This window comes from Lissotriton helveticus, chromosome 4_1 (genome assembly GCF_964261635.1).
Source record: "Lissotriton helveticus chromosome 4_1, aLisHel1.1, whole genome shotgun sequence".
Classification (NCBI taxonomy): domain Eukaryota; kingdom Metazoa; phylum Chordata; class Amphibia; order Caudata; family Salamandridae; genus Lissotriton; species Lissotriton helveticus.
In genome coordinates, this window is record NC_136063.1 from 360758289 (window position 1) to 360776903 (window position 18615).

Here is an 18615-nt window from a genome sequence, read left to right on the forward strand (position 1 = left end):
TCTGGGTGCAGCCAGTAGAGCAAGGAAGAAATTGGAGGCATGCGTCCACACCAATTCTGGTAGGGATGGCTTTACACTGCAACACAAGGACAGTACATTCCATACAGACTTAGTCTTATACCAAAGTTGTATGTGAGGTTTGTATCAGTTGAAGATTTTAAGGGATTTTGGCACAGTTGATGAGTTGCAGGGCAAAGCCATGCAGATTCAGCTTGTTGAACCAGTCATGGTCCAAATTATGCTTGCTAACATTGGCAATAAGGATCCACTCCTTGTTTATGTTCAGATTGAGATGGGTTTTGGACATCCAGGGTTAAATCAATTTTTCAGTGGGATATAGCATAGCCATCAAGACCTCTCCAGTACCGGAGTATCATCCACATGCTGGTAAATGCTTATTTCCTTGTTGATACAGCAACAGTAAAGTAATGCTGGACCTGGCACTTTTTGCAGGGTTATCCCCAAACGTTTTGCCTTCCTCCGGCTATTTTTCTGATCTTTATTTTGGTTTTCACTGCTGACCAGTGCTAGAGTACAGAAAAGTGCCCAAAGTGCATGTGCTCTGTCTAAAATGTAATGGTATATAGTTTCTCCATGATTCGCACACTTGTTTTACTAAAGTCCTAGCACAGTGCACTACGCTTGCCCAGGGCCTGTAGATCAAATGCCACCAGTGGGTCTGCTCTGTGTCTCAGTGTAACCCCTATACTATCGATCCAAAGGGATGTTTTCAACAGAAAAAATGTGTTGTCATTGTTTCTTTGATCATCAATCAATGACTACTGGTGGATTTTGTGAAACTTAGAAGCTGAGCACTGATTTTGCCATGTGTCAGAATCTCTTATATGACACTGTAGTCCCCAGAATAAGAGAACAAGGTATTGTGTAGTCTAATATTGTTTTTCTTCATTAGTTTACAAAAGATCAGTTTCATATAGTTGAGACAAATATATAAACATAATCAAAGAAACATTATGTATATAATTGAGACCATTATATACACATAACATCGTCAATCACATAGACCTGTACATACATTGTTATGGATCACTTAAAATAACAAACATTAATGACCTTGTGTGTCAAAAGTACATGAAAAAATTAAGGCTGGTGGCCTGTGCTGTTAGTAAAGGAGGGGTACCAATTAATCAATCTGGGGATAGTAAGCGTGCTACTCACCCATGAAGGTTTCAAGGTGCTGGAGGGGGGGAACCTGGTCTGTAGGTCTGTTTTAGCGGAAGAGCCAGGTTGAGGCTCTTCCTGAAGGTGTTCAGGGAGGGGGCGAGTCTGATGTCTACCAGTAGCTCATTCCAGGTCTTGGCTGCGATGTGAGAGAAGGCTCTTCTGCCTGCTCTGGCTCAGTGGTTGAGTGGGGCTTTGGCTAGAGCGAGGTTGGCGGATAGGAGGTTTCTTTTGGGTACATGGTAGTTCATTCTGTCGTTGAGGTATTTGGGTCCGTTGTAGTGTAGTCATTTGTAGGAGCGAGTTAGGATTTTGAATGTAACTCTTTTCTCCACGGGGTGCCAGTGGAGTCTTCATAGGTGTTGGCTGATGTGTTCGTGTCTGGGGATGCCCAGGACGAGTCTGGCGGCGGTGTTTTGTATTGTCTGGAGTTTGCGGAGTAGGGACTTGTTGATGCAGGCGTAGAGCGCGTTTCCGTAGTCCAGTCTGCTGGTGATGAGTGCGTGGGAGACTGTCTTCCTTGACTCAGGGGGGATCCATTTGAAGGTTTTTCGGAGGATGCGGAGTGTGTTGAAGCAGCTGGAGGTGATGGGGTTGACTTGTCGGTTCATTGTGAGGGAATAGTCTAGTATGATGCTGATGTTTTGGCGTGGTCTGAGGGGGTAGGTAGGCTCCCAAGGGCGTTCGGCCACCAGGTGTTGTCCGCATGCGGAGGGGGGTTCCGAGGACGAGGACTTCTGTCTTCCAGACTGCGACGTCTTACATTCCTTTCTGAAAATTGAGTTTGACGGTGGTGGGGTCTTTGGTGAGGGAGACGAGCTGGGTGTCTTCGGCGTAGGATACGATGTTGAGGCCCTGTTGTCGGACGATGACTGCGAGGGGGGGGGGAAGAGTCATGTAGATGTTGAAGAGGGTCTGGCTCAGTGATGACCACTGTGGGACTCCACAGGTGATATTCGTGGGATCGGAGTGGAAGTGTGGCAGTCTGATCCTTTCCCTTCTTCCGGTGAGGAATGATTGGATCCAGTCCAGGGATGTTCCTTGTATGCCAGCGTCATGTAGTCTGGTGACTAGTGTGCAGTGGGATATTGTGTTGAAAGCCGCTGATAGGTCGATTAGGATGAGGGCCGTGGAGTGGCCTTGGTCCAGGAGGGTGCGGATGTTGTCTGTGGTGGCGAGGAGGGCAGTCTTGGTGCTGTGGTTACTTCGGATTCCGGATTGGGACTGGTCGAGGATGGCTGTCTCTTCGCTGAATCTGGTCAATTCCCTGTTTTCTCTGCTACTTTGGCTGCAAAGGGGAGGAGCTAGATGTGCCGATAGTTCTTGAGGTTGGTGGGGTCAGCTATGGGCTTCTTAAGCAGAGGCATGACTTGTGCGTGCTTCCAGTCATCTGGGAAGGTGCCTGTTCTGAAGGTGGTGTTGATGATGCGTTGTAGTTCAGGTGAATTTGACGTCCGTGCCTCTATGGTAGTTGTAAGGGGGCAGGGGTCGGTGGGCCCCCCCCCCCCCCGAGTGGATGCCTTTCATGGTTGAGGTGGTGTTTTCGGTTGTGATTGGCGTCCAGTTGGAGATGGTGGGCTGGCTGGTGTCTCCGGGGGGTGGTGGACTGGCCGTGGCGTCTGGTGGATGGCCGACAAAGTTGTCATAGAGGTTTTTGATCTTGAGGTGGAAGTAGGTTCCGAGCTTGTCACAGAGGTCCTGGGATGAGGTCATATCTGTGGCTTCACTGCGTGGGTTGGTGAATTCCTGAATGACACTGAAAAGTTCCTTGGAGTTGGTGAAGATTTTGTTGTGGATTATGATCCTCTTGGTGGTTCTGATTTGGTTGTGGTAGTTCGTCATGGCTTCCTTGTAAGTGACGTGGTTTTCGGTTGTCTTGATGATGTTTCTCCAGTTCTTCTCTAGGCGTCTTCAGGTGCATCTGGTTTCTTGGATATCCGTGGTGAACCAGGCTGCTTTTCTGGGGCGCTGTTTGTCGGGGTTGCACAGCAGGGCGAGCTCGTCGGCGCAGCTGTAGATAGTGTGGAGTCCTCCGGCTGCAATGTTAGCGTTGGATGCCCAGGTGTGGCTGTCGCTGGTGAGGGTTGAGTTAATTTGCTCGTCTGTAACTTTGCTCCAATTCCTTCGTGTGCGTGGAGCTGATTTGGAGCTGATTTGGGTGCCTTGGGTTTGTCAAAGGCGAAGTGCATGCAGTGGTGGTCGGTCCAAGGCGGTTGGGATGTGTGGCTGAAGTAAACGCTGTTTCCTGAAGTGAAGTACCTATTCTAACGCTCTGTTGTATAGTCCAGATGGTACTGGTTGGCCCTTTCCTTTGGTGGTCGGAGATCTTTAGCTATTCCCCAGTGAAGTCATTATTCATGTCACTGTTTTTAGGAAGATAATTGATTCTTTTGTGATTGCGATTGCTCCTGGCCACACCAATTCGTAGTAATTGGTGTGGCCCGGGGCTATTGGCAATCATCAAAGAATCAATTGTCTTCCTAAATACGCTGATGTGGATAATGACTTCACTGGTGAATAGCTAAAGGTGTAGTCATGAGCTATCGAAGCTGTGCAGCAATGACTTTGCCGATGGAACGCCTCCAAGGAACCCCTGCTGTTTGAGTCTCGGACACCGCATCACTCTTGTCTGTGTTGCACAGTCCCGACTCCGAAGCATGCTTCCAACCCATGCATCTCCTTCAGCCCAACAGTTCGACATCAATGCCGCGGAACCGAAACACCAAGCTCTTGACCGCAACACATCATTGGCTTTGACTGATTTATAGAACAGACTCATTGCCTACAATAGCACTACATCACCTTCGAATTTCAGCACAACGTCCCCGAGCATCGACGCATCCAAAGTACTGTCAACTGGTCTGCATGATTCCTGTATCGTGTCTGTGCTCCATACTGGTTGGATTGAACTTTTGGATTTACCCCTATGAAGCGCAACCAGATATCCCCAGTTGGAGCTATTGACTTTTAAGCACTGTTCTGATTTAATCTTGTGAAATTCATATCTTGAATTGTGAATATTGGATTTTTGTTGTTTTGGTCTTGTTTTGCTCAGATAAATATTTCCAATTTTTCTAACCTGGTGTGGAGTACTTTTTGTGGTATTTTCACTGCTACTGCATGTGTGCGCATAAATACTTTACACATTTGCTCTTTAGTTTAGCCTGAATGGTCTGTACAAGCTACCAGAGTGTTAGCACAGGCAAACTTTTAGTGTGTCCTACACTTACCCTGACAAGAATTATGCTTCCTGCTTGGACAGGGTTCAAATTTCTGCCAACCAGAATCCCAATTTCTAACCTAGGCAAACAAATGGTTAATTTAGAACAGCATATAATCACATGTTGCAATCAATTTAAACAAGAAAAAAGTATTCATTTATTTGCTATCGTCATATAATCACTCAATTGCCTGAGAGAAAATATATCCTGAGGCGAACATGTGAATAAATGTTTTTATTATGACAAGAAAACAACAAATAACCTCGATTTAAAAAGAATTGTTAAAACCTGGATGGCTAAAGGGGATTATATTGTCTGGCATACAACACTCAAATGACCGCCCCCCCTTCCCCTCCCCCTAAAGTTCTTACAGCACAGTTATTGATTGAGGCCAGGTGCATTTAAAACTTAACAGGTTGCAGGTAGTGAAAACACGTCCATGTTTCTGTCTCCTGTGTAATAAATGAGTCCTTCCTCAGGACTATGTTTAGATGAAAGTGAACCACTTTGTGTCCTTTTTGAGAAGTTGTTTCGATAGCCAGGTTCACAAATCCATTGCAGACCGTGGTTGACAAAACAAATGTAGCCTCACTCAAGAACCTGAATGAATCGGAAAAAAAAGCATGCCATACACAATTGCTTACAACAATCAGTGTGCGGATTGCCCTTGTTCTTGTTGTCCGCATTGTTTTGCTGACATGACATGGGCTAATGTTAATGTGCCAAGTGGCGTATATCACTCCTTGATCAGTCCCAGGTGGTGGTTAGTCTGCAGCATTGTGATGGGATTTGTAGGTCTATAATCCCTCAAAGAGCGTCACATTATATGGGTAAAATGGCTGCAAATCCGAATCCGGCATGGGTGGATATAAAAACACGACTTTCATTTTTATGACAATTTGATTTGTTTCAGTTGCCCTTTCGAGGGTTCTCTTTGTATGGCCTCCATTAAGGAAAAAGTCTGCTAAGCCACATTTTCTAAATGTTTACTTTTACAGTGCTCCCTGAAACGTTTGCACTCTGGACAGAAAGGGACATGTGAAAGATCGCTGAATAAACTTGTTGATGCCAGGCACGACTAGAAACATTCCTGCGAATATTAGATAAATTTTCACCAGCTTCAAATAAGAAAACTAGCAAAAAATAGCGAAAAAAAACCTAAAAACCTTTCTGAAGCATGAGTCGGCTTCTCAGCAAATAGCAAAGCTGGCTGTTTCACTCTGCAAACGATAGGCCATTCGAATATTGCATTAACGAAACTTTGACATATTTGAAAGCGGCCCCAGGACTTGAATACAAATAAAATAAATATTGCATTTGCCCTCTAGGAATTTAGCAGATTTGCGTTTTAATTCAACAGCATAAAAATGTACAGTGTTTCAGACCCTTTTCCCATCGACTGTAGTATATTTTCTAAATATTGTATTTCTGAACATTGCAGCCACTATCTATAGAAGCGATATTTTTTTTAAAACGCATTTATTTGATGCTTTAGAACGTGATGTCTCCAGTGCTTTGTCATGCACCCATTTTTACACAAGAATGGAACCGCATTAGTGTTCATTGAGTTGCTGTTAATGACTTGTTTTCGTTTGTCTCTCGTAGCCGCAGTTGTCATGGAAGGGGCACAGCGAGTTGTTCAGCTCACAAGGCAGGAACCAGTCCACCTGTGTCACGTGATAAGGATCTTATGTCCATGCTGGGAAGGAATCCCGTCAGCCCCGTCAACAATAATGAAGGCTACGGAGCGTCATCGGCGAGCAGCAGCAATTCCGGCTCCTACAAAGGAAGCGAAACCAGCCCAACTTTGAGGTGAGTTGGTCTTCACGCTTCCTCAGTTGTGCAGAGGCAGCAGCTAATGTTTTGACTTTCTGGAGAGTGGATTGGATGCCTGTTCGTACCAGTGGTTGGTAGTGGACTTTGAGACAAGTGTCCACTCTGCAGTAGTAGGGCTACCGCTATGCTCAAATTAGAGCTAATGGTCATTGGGAGGAACACCGTCAAAGCTGTGCAGAAAGAAGTGTTTGATTGCTACTGCCCTACAGGCCTGATGCATGTATGTATGTATGTATGTATGTATGTATGGACAAGAGTGAAAGTCCTAATTTTCGGAGACCTGCCCCCCCTTCATAGGATTGCCTCCTTTTGGAGATCAACCAGACATCTGCATGCATTTTGGAATTACAGTTCCAACAGCTAGCAGTAGAATAATTTGTGTAAAATCTCTAGTACTTACTTTAACACTGCTATCCTGACTCTATTTGCTCTACAACCCGGAATGGCCTAGATAGCTGGGTTTTGTTTTGTGTTTTTCTTTTTTTGGCTACTATTAGTAGGTGTAAGTTTATATTTCAAAAGGGGAAAATGCATTATTTTAACGACTTTGCTTATATTTTGAGCAATTCATGGCTGCTTTGTGCATTACATTTCTTCTGGAGGTGTACAGAGGATCTCCCGGCTTAACTGTGCCCTCTTTGAGCACAGGCTTCCCTTTCTTTGCACTTGTGAAATCCACAAAGCGCTGATCATCCACACCAGGGTGTAATCGATTGGCCAGTGTGGAAGGGGTTCAGAAAAGGGGGTGGTGATGGACAGAGTATCTGAATTAAGCAGAACACTCCTACCCAGTCAAAAGATCAGGGCTTGATCATCACCGTTTTTTAGCTCACTGCACCATCCCAGCTCAGAACCTGGCTATATGCAAACTAGTCTGTCCCTGGCCCAGTGCATCATGGGAACAGGGCAGACCAAACTACCAAGCCAATTCTTTACTGGAAAGGAAACAAGCTTCCGGGGACCAGTTTCTGGCATTACAGCCGTCTTCGGCCCGGCTTGCTTGAATCCTGATGGTGCAGTGAGCAAGGGACTCATGTCTGAGCATACCCTTCCACACCTATAGTGGCCAAAACGATTCAGAAAAGGGGGTGGTTTTTTAGCTCACTGCACCATTTGCATATAGCCAGGTTCTGAGCTGGGATGGTGCAGTGAGCTAAAAAACGGTGATGGATCAAGCCCTGATCTTTTGACTGGGTAGGAGTGTTCTGCTTAATTCAGATACTCTGTCCATCACCACCCCCTTTTGAATCGTTTTGGCCACCACAAGTGTGGAAGGGTATGCTCAGATGTGAGTCCCTTGCTCACTGCACCATCAGGATTCAAGCAAGCCGGGCTGAAGACGGCTGTAATGCCAGAAACCGGTCCCTGGAAGCTTGTTTCCTTTCCAGTAAAGAATTGGCTTGGTGGTTTGGTCTGCCCTGTTCCCATGATGCACTGGGCCAGGGTCAGACTAATTTGCATGTAGCCAGGTTCTGAACTGGGATGGTGCAGTGAGCTAAAAAACGGTGATGGATCAAGCCCTGATCTTTTGACTGGGTAGGAGTGTTCGGCTTAATTCAGATACTCTGTCCATCACCACCCCCTTTTGAATCAGTGTCGAAGGGGGTCATGACCTTCAGTAAGAAGGCTGCCCTACTCCAGAAAAAGGAGGTTTCAGGCATTCTATAGAGAGCGCGGGTAGTTTACTAAAGCAAAGTGCTGGATTAATCACAATGAGGAAGACTGTTTTAATGATCAAGAGGCATGAACAGCTGCGCATCAGCTCTGAGGGCCAATACATTAAAAGTGCCAATACCAGCTTCAGGTTTCACTGAGGAAAAACATTATTTTTGTGTCAAATCTTTCAAAAAAATGTGTCACGGCCAGAGACTGACATCTGTTTCCTCCTGTCTCCGCATGTCTTCAATCCCGTTGTTTTTTATGGGATATTGTTGTATAGACACTGTCAAAAGTTTTTTGTGTCCTCATAAGGCAGACAAAATTTAGCGTAGAGCTCCAGACCACGTCAAAGAACAAAGGACGTCAAAGAACAAAGGATCTGACATCAATGTGCAGGGGTGGATCTTATATATGATTTTGTTCTCTCACTTTTGGGTCACCACAGAGCATATAACACAACCTACTGGCGCACAGAAGCATTGCTGGAAGAATTCTCTGCATCCAGTCTAACAATTAGGGCAAGTGTTGTTGGCTTCGTGGGTTATGGCCAGTCCCTCAGCTAGGACTTTAATCGTCACTCCTGGTTACAGCAGCTCTAACTCATGGTGATCTTGACTATACTGATAAACAGCTTGTGGGATTCATGCTCCCACTTTTATAGTCCATATCCAGACATAGATTTCATTTAGTGTCTGGTTCTTTGGAATTCATGTTGAGTGTTGACTCCTTTTTTGTCATCTACCGTGTCCTATCCTCTGTCAAAGGGACAGTCTGCCACAGCTGGAGTGGCTCCAGTTTTGATTAACTTACAACACAGGAATAACTGGGGATCACACCTAGGTGTCGGCCTTCATGGAAATATGACTTCCGACGGTTCAGAGGTGTAAAACATCCCCTCTATCATGATTCCCGGGTCCCAAATTGCCATCCTAATCAGACCCACTATCTCACCTTACAATGAGCCTAGGCCTCAATGACCATTAACCCTTCCTGAAATCAGAGACCCTTGATGTACGCAGCGTATGTTCTGCTCCCCTTCCTCCAGTGCATGTTTCCTCCTCAGCCCTTAGGAATATTAACATTATATATCTCCTGTCTGGAGTTAAGTCCTCTCCTCCTACTAGCCTTTGTAGACTCATGTTCCAAAATGGAACCCGCTGGGCTCCATGTTATGTACCATGCACAACCACACAAATATCACAGCACCACACGCAACTATCACATGCTGCCCAGTGCTACACACAGTCACTATGTTGTTCAAGGGTGACTTAAGTACACAGCAACAGAACTTTACATGACTAGGCTGATGGACACCGTGCCCGTGACCAGGGCTAAAATGGCCTGTTCACACTCCTGATTCCTACTAAACACCAAACTGGTAGGCTGACATCACCATGCTCGTGTCACTTAACTCCTTGTCAGGGCTATAGCCTTCTGCCACAATGGGAGTAGAACTAGGGGCACCCCAAGACTGCATTACTTTTCGACCGGACTAGGTCATAGCACACACGCATGGTCCATGCTTGCCCATGAACAAAAATCAGTGCAAGGTATCCAGATGCTCATGCATCTCTGGCACTCCCGGCAGGGGAGCATGTCCGTTACCATGCAGGGGACGTTTCCGTCCCAACATGGTGTGTACAAAATGAGGTTGAAATCAGACCAATTAGAAAAATAGGTTAAGATGGTGATGGTAGTGGAAGCATGTAGTTGGGGTAGAACTATACCGAACATAGTCCAGTGTTTGTTTGCATATTTATGTTGCTGTCATTTACATTTTGAAATGGAGTATACTACCAACTGACACAGTGCCATAATGAAGTCCTACCTGCTCTCTTCAGCTGGTCTCCTGGTGAAGAGAAGAAATGAACTGGAAACCCCTGCAGAGAGCAGGTTTCCAGCTCGTGTTTGGAGCAGCCCCATCTATCAGGAGTTTTGCAACCTCCCCAGGACATGTGCAACAGTTGAAAAAGCCTTAATTTGTTTTTGTGGGAGGGTGGGCTCGAGCAGTTGCAACCTCTAAACTCTGCCCCTTCCGTAGTTGACCAGGTGGTGGTGGGCTCAAAGACCGTGCCCCACTCCAGACCCCACCCCATTTAAGCTCTCCACACCCCTCCCCCTGCATAGGAAAATTATTTTCAGGTTGGAAAGTCTGTGTTGGAAAGTTGATTACTGGTATGGGTACGTATGCACCTACAAATAGTAATAAGGCCACTAGCATTGTATAGGGTCCAGTAAAGGTCTCAGTACATTAGCCCCTTGCTCAACCCTTGGTAGCTGACCACTAACAGTCAGGCCTAACATAAGAGACAGGAGTGTAAAGCATTTAAAACACAAATACATCACATAAGTAAAACGCAACACAAAATAACAATCCTACACCAATTTAGAACAAGCATTTGCAATTCAACAGGTCTCTAGTTTTTTAGAGTTAGACCTATTAATGTTGTAAATGTCAGTCTTTTACCTATGTGTTTTAGTTCGAAGAATAGTGGATTTATAAACGGAGAAGCCGCTGCAGCACTGTCTAGCGGTCTAAGAATGGGGGAATTAACACTCTGAAATGACACAGCAGCAGCACTGCCTAGAGGACTTAGAATGGGGGACTTACTGATGAGACCAGAGAAGCAGCTAGCAGCACTGTCTAAAGGACTAAAAATGGGGAATTATCACTGGGAACAGAGACAGTTGCAGCACTGCCTAGAAGACTTAAAATGTGGGAATTACCGAATGGATCAGAGAAGTGGCTAGTAGCACTGCCTAGAGGACTTGATGTTATGTTAAAAGTTTTTTTTCCGCGCACGGTCACCAAATGGTTTCATGGCACTCGTAGACAAAAGCAGAGGGGTCAAACAGCAGGGTTACTCATAGGCTAGCTGGAAGAGATGCGTTTTTAGTAGTTTACAAAAACTGGTATAATTAGGACAGGCGCGCATTGTAGTTGGAAGGGAATTCCACAGTGCAGGGGCAAGAAAAGAAAAACGAGCCTCCGTGCTTTTTACGTTTATACCTGGGGACAGTGAGGAGATTAAGTGCAGAGGACCGTAGATTTCTAGAGGGAATATAACGTTTGAGGCTGAGGGAAGTGAAATCTGGGGCAAGAGCAAGAAGTGCTTTAAAGACAGTTTAACCCAATTTAAAAGTGCATCGAGAGGCAACTGGGAGCCAGTGTAATCTCCTCAACAGGGGCGAGACGTGTTAGTGCTTAGGATGTTGGAAGACCAGTCTGGCCGCCTGATTTTGTACCAGCTGAAGCCAATGGAGATGGTAGGCAGGAATCCCAGCGTACAAAGAGTTGGCATAGTCAATACGGGAAGTGACAAGGGCCAAGATGACAAGTGTGAGAGCCTCAGTAGTAAGAAACCTACGAATTTTGCATATCCTGCGCAGATGGAAAAAGCAGGAAGAGGTGACCGCATTAATTTGAGGCCTCATAGATAAATCACTAGATATGATTACACCAAGGCTCTTCACCGAATTGACAGGACAGGGTGGGGGACCAAGGGAAGGGGACCAAAAGCTAGAGCTCCAAGGATTGGCCGACCCCTCCTGTCAACACCAGCTCAGGCTTGCTGGGATTGAGCTTCAGCTGGCTAAAATGCATCCACTCAGATGGCAAGCATGGTGGATTGGAAATTAACACAGGAGGAAGGGGAGGGATCAATAGGAAAAATAAGCTGTGAATCATCTGCATAGTTGATGATAGTGACCGGGGTTTGACGGAGAGAAGCTATAAGGGGTTGCATGTAGAGATTAAATAAAAGGGGTGAAAGAGCAGAACCTTGAGGGACACCACAGGAAAGTGAGGAATAAGGGGCAGAAAAGGTGGACAGATGAACTGACTGGGAGCGCTGGTGCAGGAAGGAGCCGATCCATGTTAGAGTGGTGCCCTGTATGCCCGCGTTCTTGACACGGTCGATCAAGATGGCATGATCGACCGTGTCAAAAGCAGCCGACAGATCTAATAGAACAAGGGCTTGGGCCAAGTTCTTATCGGCACCCTGCCTCAGCACGTCCATTACAGCCACGATGACCGCTTCAGTGGAGTGGGCCGGTCTGAAACCGGCTTGCTGATCATCTAAAAAGGAAGACCCTTCAATGAATGCGCTGAGGCAGCGGGTGACATAAGTCTCCAGAATCTTCCCCAGATAGGGGAGAAGGGAGGTCGGCCGATAATTGCTCAGGACAGAAGGATCGGCACCATGCTTTTTAAGTATGGGGACAACAACCGCCCATTTGAAAGCATCAGGGACAGAGCCTGTGGCAAGCGAGTTGTTGAGAAGTGCCAACGGGGGACCGGGACATGCCAAAAAGGCGGCTTTCATGATTTGAGGGGGACAACAGTCGTTGGGGGAACCTGAGCTGACCGCATTTAACAAAGAGATGAACTCTGTCTGGGAAATGGGAGAAAACTCGTTAAAACAACGAGGATTCATGGGGGGTAAAGAGCAGGCGGTGGATGAAGAAGGGGGAGGGATATTGTTTTTGATGGAGATAATTTTATTAGTGAAAAAAGAATTAAGGGAATCGCAAAGGACTTGTGAGGGTAGGGGTTGAACAGTAACACGGTCAGGCAGGGAGAGTTCCTCTACGATTGAAAAAATATCCTTAGTTTTAGAGGCAGAACTAAGGATTTTCTGAGAGAAGTAGAAAGTTTTGGCCAATAGGATGGATTTTTTATACAGTTTTAATAAATCAACATATGCACTTTTTAACAGTGGATCATAATTACGCCTCCAACGGCGCGCAGCCTGTCTAAGGGCCAGTTTGTCCAGTTTTAATTGAGCTGTGAACCACCACTGAGCGTCATGAGGACGTTTGGTTTTAATAGTTCTCAGCGGGGCCACCACATCGCTTGCATGTTTCAGCCACTGGTCAAGGACATCGGTCTGGGCAGATTTCATGTCATTGTCATGTCGCTGGGGGCTGTAGTGAGTAGAATAGAGTGGAAATCTGAGATGACAGCTCTCTTCCAATTCTGCACAGTAAAGTTGGAGGTGGGTGAGGGGCGGTAGGGCAAAGTGAGTTTCTGTGAGAAAGAAATGAAAAAGTGATCCGACCAAATGCAGGGATATACTAAGGGAGGAGAGATGTCAAGATTGGTCATCCACACTTGGTCGAGAATGTGACCTTTATTATGAGTAGCCACTGAAATATGCTGTTTACAGTTCAGGCCAAGTAGGAGATCCGTAAATTCTTTAGAAAGACTAGTTTTGCAGGGGTCTAGCGGCCAGTAATTAAAATCGCCAATGATGAGGATTTTGGCGGAGTTAATAACTAGCCGGGAAATAAGGTCGCCAAATTGAGAGAAGAGAGGCATATTGTCGGGGGGTCGATAGACAAGAACACAAATGAAAGAGAATTTTGGAGAAATAAATTTCAGAGTAAGTGTCAATTTTGGGGACAGTGGTAGTTTCTAAGGTGGTAAAATTATATTGGGAACGAATGATAGCAGCTACCCCCCCCCCCCAGGCTCTGCCCGCTGCCCGATTGGACTGTAAGATGTAATAGCCCGTAGGGACCGCGGCGAGAATGTCGGGGGTGGAGTCATCAGTTAGCCAAGTCTCCGAAAGGAGAAGAATGTCTATTACTTTTGTCCAGCAACTGAAATATTTCAAGCTGGTGTTTAGCCAGCGAGCGGGTGTTGAGGTAGACTATTGACATGGAGTGAGGTGCTGACGACCCAACAGCAAGTGGCGTGATGGGAGAATCATTGCAAGTAATAGGGGTGCATACATCAAATGTACCTGAGTGGGAGCCGCGAGGTTTCAAGATGCCACAGTCTCGAGCGGCGCCGATGGCACAGGGATCGAGAGGGCCAGGGCGTTGAAGGGAGAGGAGGTCCCTGGACGAATAGTTGGTGCGGTGGGCATAGTGGACGGCCGCTGGACGCGGCCGGCTGAGGACGGGTGCAGACAGGCTTGACTTTGGCGCGACTTCGGCGCGAAGTCGGCGGGCCCGCTGCGCTCGTCCGCTGCGCTTCCGCCACGTCACCATTCTAAATAGGCCAGGGAAGGGAACAGCTAGCGCGCTGACCTGCGTCGTCAACATGGCAAGCAGGAAGTGATATAGGGCGTGTTGCTCTAAAATGACCCTCCGCTCGATTGGCACACAACCGCGGCGGACCGGGGTCAAGAACAAAGGAAGCAGTGAGTAAGTGGATTAAAAACAGTTTTAAAAATAAGCACAAGTGTAGCAATTCACACCATAGCGCAAGTACAGCGACCATACACAGGGAGGAGGCTAGCGCAAGTAAGTTTCCAGCAGCCTGACTCGCCGCTCTTCTAAGTGGGAATTACCAGCGGGACAAGAGTAGCAGCTTGCAGCACTGTTTGGAATACTTGCAATGAAAATGTACCCTTGGGACCAGAGTAGCAGCTAGCGGCACTGCCTAGTGGATATACAGTGAGGAATTACTGGTGGGACCAGAGTAGCAGCTAGCAGCACAGCCTAGAGGACTAGCAATGAGGAATTACCACTGTGAGCACACACACACAGCTGCAGCACTGCCTATAGGACTTAAAATGAGGGAATTACCAACGGGCCTAAAGAAGCAGCTAGCAGCACTGTCTAGAAGACTTAGAATGAGGAATTACAGACTAGACCAGAGTAGCAACTAGCAGCACTGCCTAAAGGACATTGAATGAGAAGTACCACTGGGACTGGGGAGGCAGCTAACAGCACTGTCTAGAGGACTTAGATGGTCTACTGATTTCCTTGTGGGCAGTCTCATTCTGTCAGAGAAAACCCAATTATAACGGACTTGTACAGTCATACATGTAAATTCCTTGCTGCCCTTGGGGTTTGGTGGTTTTTTTTTCAGGAAAGGAACAGAGTCATTTACTGTGGCTGCTATTTCATTAAAAAAAAACAATCTCAACGGTGCACTGCAATGACGGGCGGGGATGCTAGAGAGGAAGCAACAGATGGGCAGGGATGGCCAACAAAAAGGAACAAGAAGCGGCAGCGCAGGAAGGACAAAAGCAATGCCAGGAGGAGGTGGGAGCCAGGAGGCAGCAGATGTCGGGCAAAGAGGAACAATCAGTGAAGTCCTCTTGGAGAGAACGAGGCACTCAAGGGCGGGACAGATGTACACTACTGACTAACCAGAGCAAAGGAATTTTGAAAGGCAGGCCAAATAACCAACCAAATGTGGCGGGCGTGTTTAAAGCCCTTATACTGAATACAGCATATCTTGCAGACTGCCATGCAATTTTTAAGTTGACCTAAAAATAGGAAATATTTTTATGAACAGACACCAAAAAGACAAAAATCCAGTGTAGGGAACCAGAGTTATGAATTTTTAAAGATTACCCACTTTATGTTGCTTAAACACATATATCGTCACTCTGGGAAATTTGGTCGCGTTTGACAGGGACAAAGTTACCTTCACGCTTAAACTTTTCTGGAGCTTTTTTTTCCGACGTCGCTCAATTCTCCAGCATGCTGGATTCTTAGAGGGTTCTCCGGCTCAACTTTCTGCTAGGCCCAGGTCAAATCCTGGTGATCTGGAGATCCGGAGCTTTTAGCGGGACGAACCAGAAATCCTGGCCGGATCGCGGCTGAAGGTAGTCTGCTTGACTTTGGACATTCGGTCGGTCATCTCATGGAGATTTTTCACATAATTTCTCCAAACGTCCGGTGGTTCTTCCTAAAGTTCTCCTTGTAGGTTCAAAAGTGTCCAGATCACCAATCCAAAAGACTGGAATCTCCTAGATGGTCTGAGATGTCTGGGCTGCAATTCCCACAGTGCATCTGGCCAAATCCTTAATAATCCACTGGATGGGTACTCTTGGAGATGATGCAGGTGGGCTATGTTAATCTCTAGCAGACAGAGAGTCCACTCCTTAATCCTTCTTGAAGAAAGGCACAGTCCCCAGAGCTGTAGTACGAGATTGTGCTGTAGGTGCAGTCATTCAGAGTGCTGGTCTTTGGGTGCAAATCCAGATTCCAGCAGGGCAGTCCTTCTTTTCCTTGTAGTTTCAGGCAGCAGCTCTGAGAAACTATGCAGCTCTCAAACTTATTCAGTGTTCTGATGCGACAAGCATCGGTCACCTATGTCCAATGGAATGCTGGGTGCCCCACAAAGCACTGTACTTCCAAAATCAAACCTGAATGATTTCTCTTCAGAGGAGTAAGAGCTGGCTAAACCAACCCACGGTGTGGCTCATTTCCATTAGATCTCCTCCCCATGACTTCTGTAAACTCCTGTCTTAAGTCTGCCATTGGGCTGGGGCAGAGGATGTGGGGGTAGGTATGTATGGCATTCCTTACTGATCTGCTCTCTTTGACCTCAGTTTGATTTACCCAGCCCCCTCTCTAGGACGTAACCTCCACAGCTGCAGAGCTCTAGCCATTAGTGCCAGGTCACTTATCACCAAATCAAAGCAGAGTGGCTAAGCCTGTTAAGACTGACCAATTAGCAGAGACCACCAGAAGGCTAGATTTTGGCTAACCGAAAGATCTATAACTTCTCTTCTGTATTAGTTAGGATAAATTCAACAGTGGCAAATTGGTGCATTTATCAACACCAATCTTTTGAGTCCTTTAACACCTTGCGTGCGGCACAGATTCCCCCCGAGTGCTGGACATTCCATAATTGGGTGACGGAACCATTCCGTCATCCGCACAGCTCAACCGTGAGGCATGACGGAATGGTTCCTTCACAAGCATCGAAGGGGTTAATATAGAACTCCTTTCCTAGCAATGGTTCTACCTAAATAAAATATTGCAATGTTAGCCTATGGAGCGAAGTATCCACAATGGGGTGACAATGAAATGTGCCGTTTCTTCATCAGGGCATATAAAACAATTTATCAGGTCACATGCCCCCCCCCCCCCCCCACCCTGGTACACCTGGGGGGGGGGGTACCAAATATGTAAAAATAAGGTAAATAATTCCTTTTGCCCATACCACAAAAGTAGAGTTTGCACCCAATTTACTTTTAAAGACAGTCTGCAAACCCAGGCTGCCTTTACAATGATATCCAGCACGCAGCAGCACACACAAGCTAGTGTAGGGAATCTTACTGGGCCTCTAAACCTCCATGCTCTTACATACTAGGGACTTCTAGGTAGATTGCACCCCCTGGCCCTATTATTTACTGGGGACTTTTAAGGTCTGTAAGTGTGCTCTATTTCATGCATCTTTTTAAATATTGCACTGGGCCTGCTTAGCAGAGCCCAGGGTACATCCAGAGTTAGGTACCACTAGTGTCATTCAGCAAAACATTGGGATGAACAGAGCAAAAGGCTGACTTTCTAACAGTCTGATGCAGTCCATTAAAGACGTTTGTTCCGATAGACCGCATTTTAGGTCAAGTGTCAAAACTGGGATAAAAAAAATCCAGGACCTGGTTTAGCAAATTAGATTTATGGTCCTGGATTGAGCCGGTGCACCTACAGCAGTCCAGGCTCATTCACCGGCTGCGGATTTGTAAATAAAAAAAACACTGGCGCGTGAGCAGTGTATTGCTGAATGGGCCTCAAGTGCCAGCACCACTTTCTGCTAAACAGAAACGTGTGAAACACCACCACAAACTACTCTCAGCCGTTTGGACGGGAGCAATCGTCCTCCGGTCTCTGGTTTCAGGTTCAGCAACTCTGGGTACTATTCACATATCATGCCTTGCATGCAGGGAGCTTGCACGTATTAATGATTTAGAATACAAATTGCTGTTGGATGCGGTGTGTAGACGGAGGCTTAACTTTGGCCTTGGTTCACGTGCCAAAATGCTTGCAATATACCGTCGAGTGTGGAAATTGGTCGCTCTCATTGGTTAGATTAGTCTGATCTTGACCTGTCACGCGTCTCAGAGTATGCATCGCTCAACAGTAAATGAATGCATCTTTCTAAGAAGTCTAGCCATCTGATGTTTTCTCATTACAGACGCACCGCCAGGTACAACTCGTGCGGCGACAACCACGGCATTAAACCACCCAACCCCGAGCAGTATTTGACACCACTGCAGCAGAAAGAGGTGGCGATACGGCATCTGAAGACAAAACTGAAGGAGTCTGAGAGCAGGCTTCACGAAAGGTAGGCATTTACCATCCATCCTACAGAGGGATGACCACTATTGGTGTTCTAGCAAATGTTTCCATGTCAAGTGTATTTCTCATTGTTTTATTTAATATGCCAACATGGTGTCCACGACTAGCCCATCAAATCTACAGTCAAGTCAGTGGTTGGTGTCATTGGTTGGTATCACTGTGTTTAAGCACTTGTCTTTCATGCTTTCCTGTTTTTTTTTTTAAAACTGGAGTTCCTTGAGTAGGGCTGTGGTAAAATTTGGACTATGTCCAGAAATGAAATGCTACCCCTGTCACTGGTCATCAAGTCTGCCTCTGTAGTCATTCTGTTGCAAAGGAGCATTGACAACTGAGTCAAAGCACTTAGTATGGCATAATACAGGCACTATACATTTAATCTGAAATGACTCTATCATGCATATTGAGGTGACCATACAAACGCGTTGGGGTTCAGGTGAAAGTGCCTATATTACAGCTAAGGCGGAGGAGCACCACCCCACAGTAAAAATAAAAGAACACCATGTTATTTATTTTTCACTACTGGCTCTGGAGAGACTGGACAAGGCTGGGCTGCCCACAGAGCAGGGGGCGGAGTGGTGGTCACTTTCTAAGTGAGCATGAATGTTTGGCTGGCTGGCTGTCTTGGGCCAACCAAACAGTCATTCGTCCTTGGCTTTTCTCCACC

The 18615-nt window shown here is 46.4% G+C and overlaps 1 protein-coding gene across 2 annotated transcripts in view; it reads left to right on the forward strand.

The window, feature by feature from the left end:
- The window catches only part of LOC144828579 (syntabulin-like), a 70988-nt gene that overhangs the window by 27060 nt on the left and 25313 nt on the right, over positions 1 to 18615 (forward strand). For both annotated transcript variants that reach the window (XM_078686871.1, XM_078686872.1), the window contains exons 3-4: positions 6009 to 6215; positions 17788 to 17937. In XM_078686871.1, coding sequence (XP_078542997.1) covers positions 6009 to 6215; positions 17788 to 17937 — 357 coding nt within the window. The remainder of the gene's footprint in view (positions 1 to 6008; positions 6216 to 17787; positions 17938 to 18615) is intronic.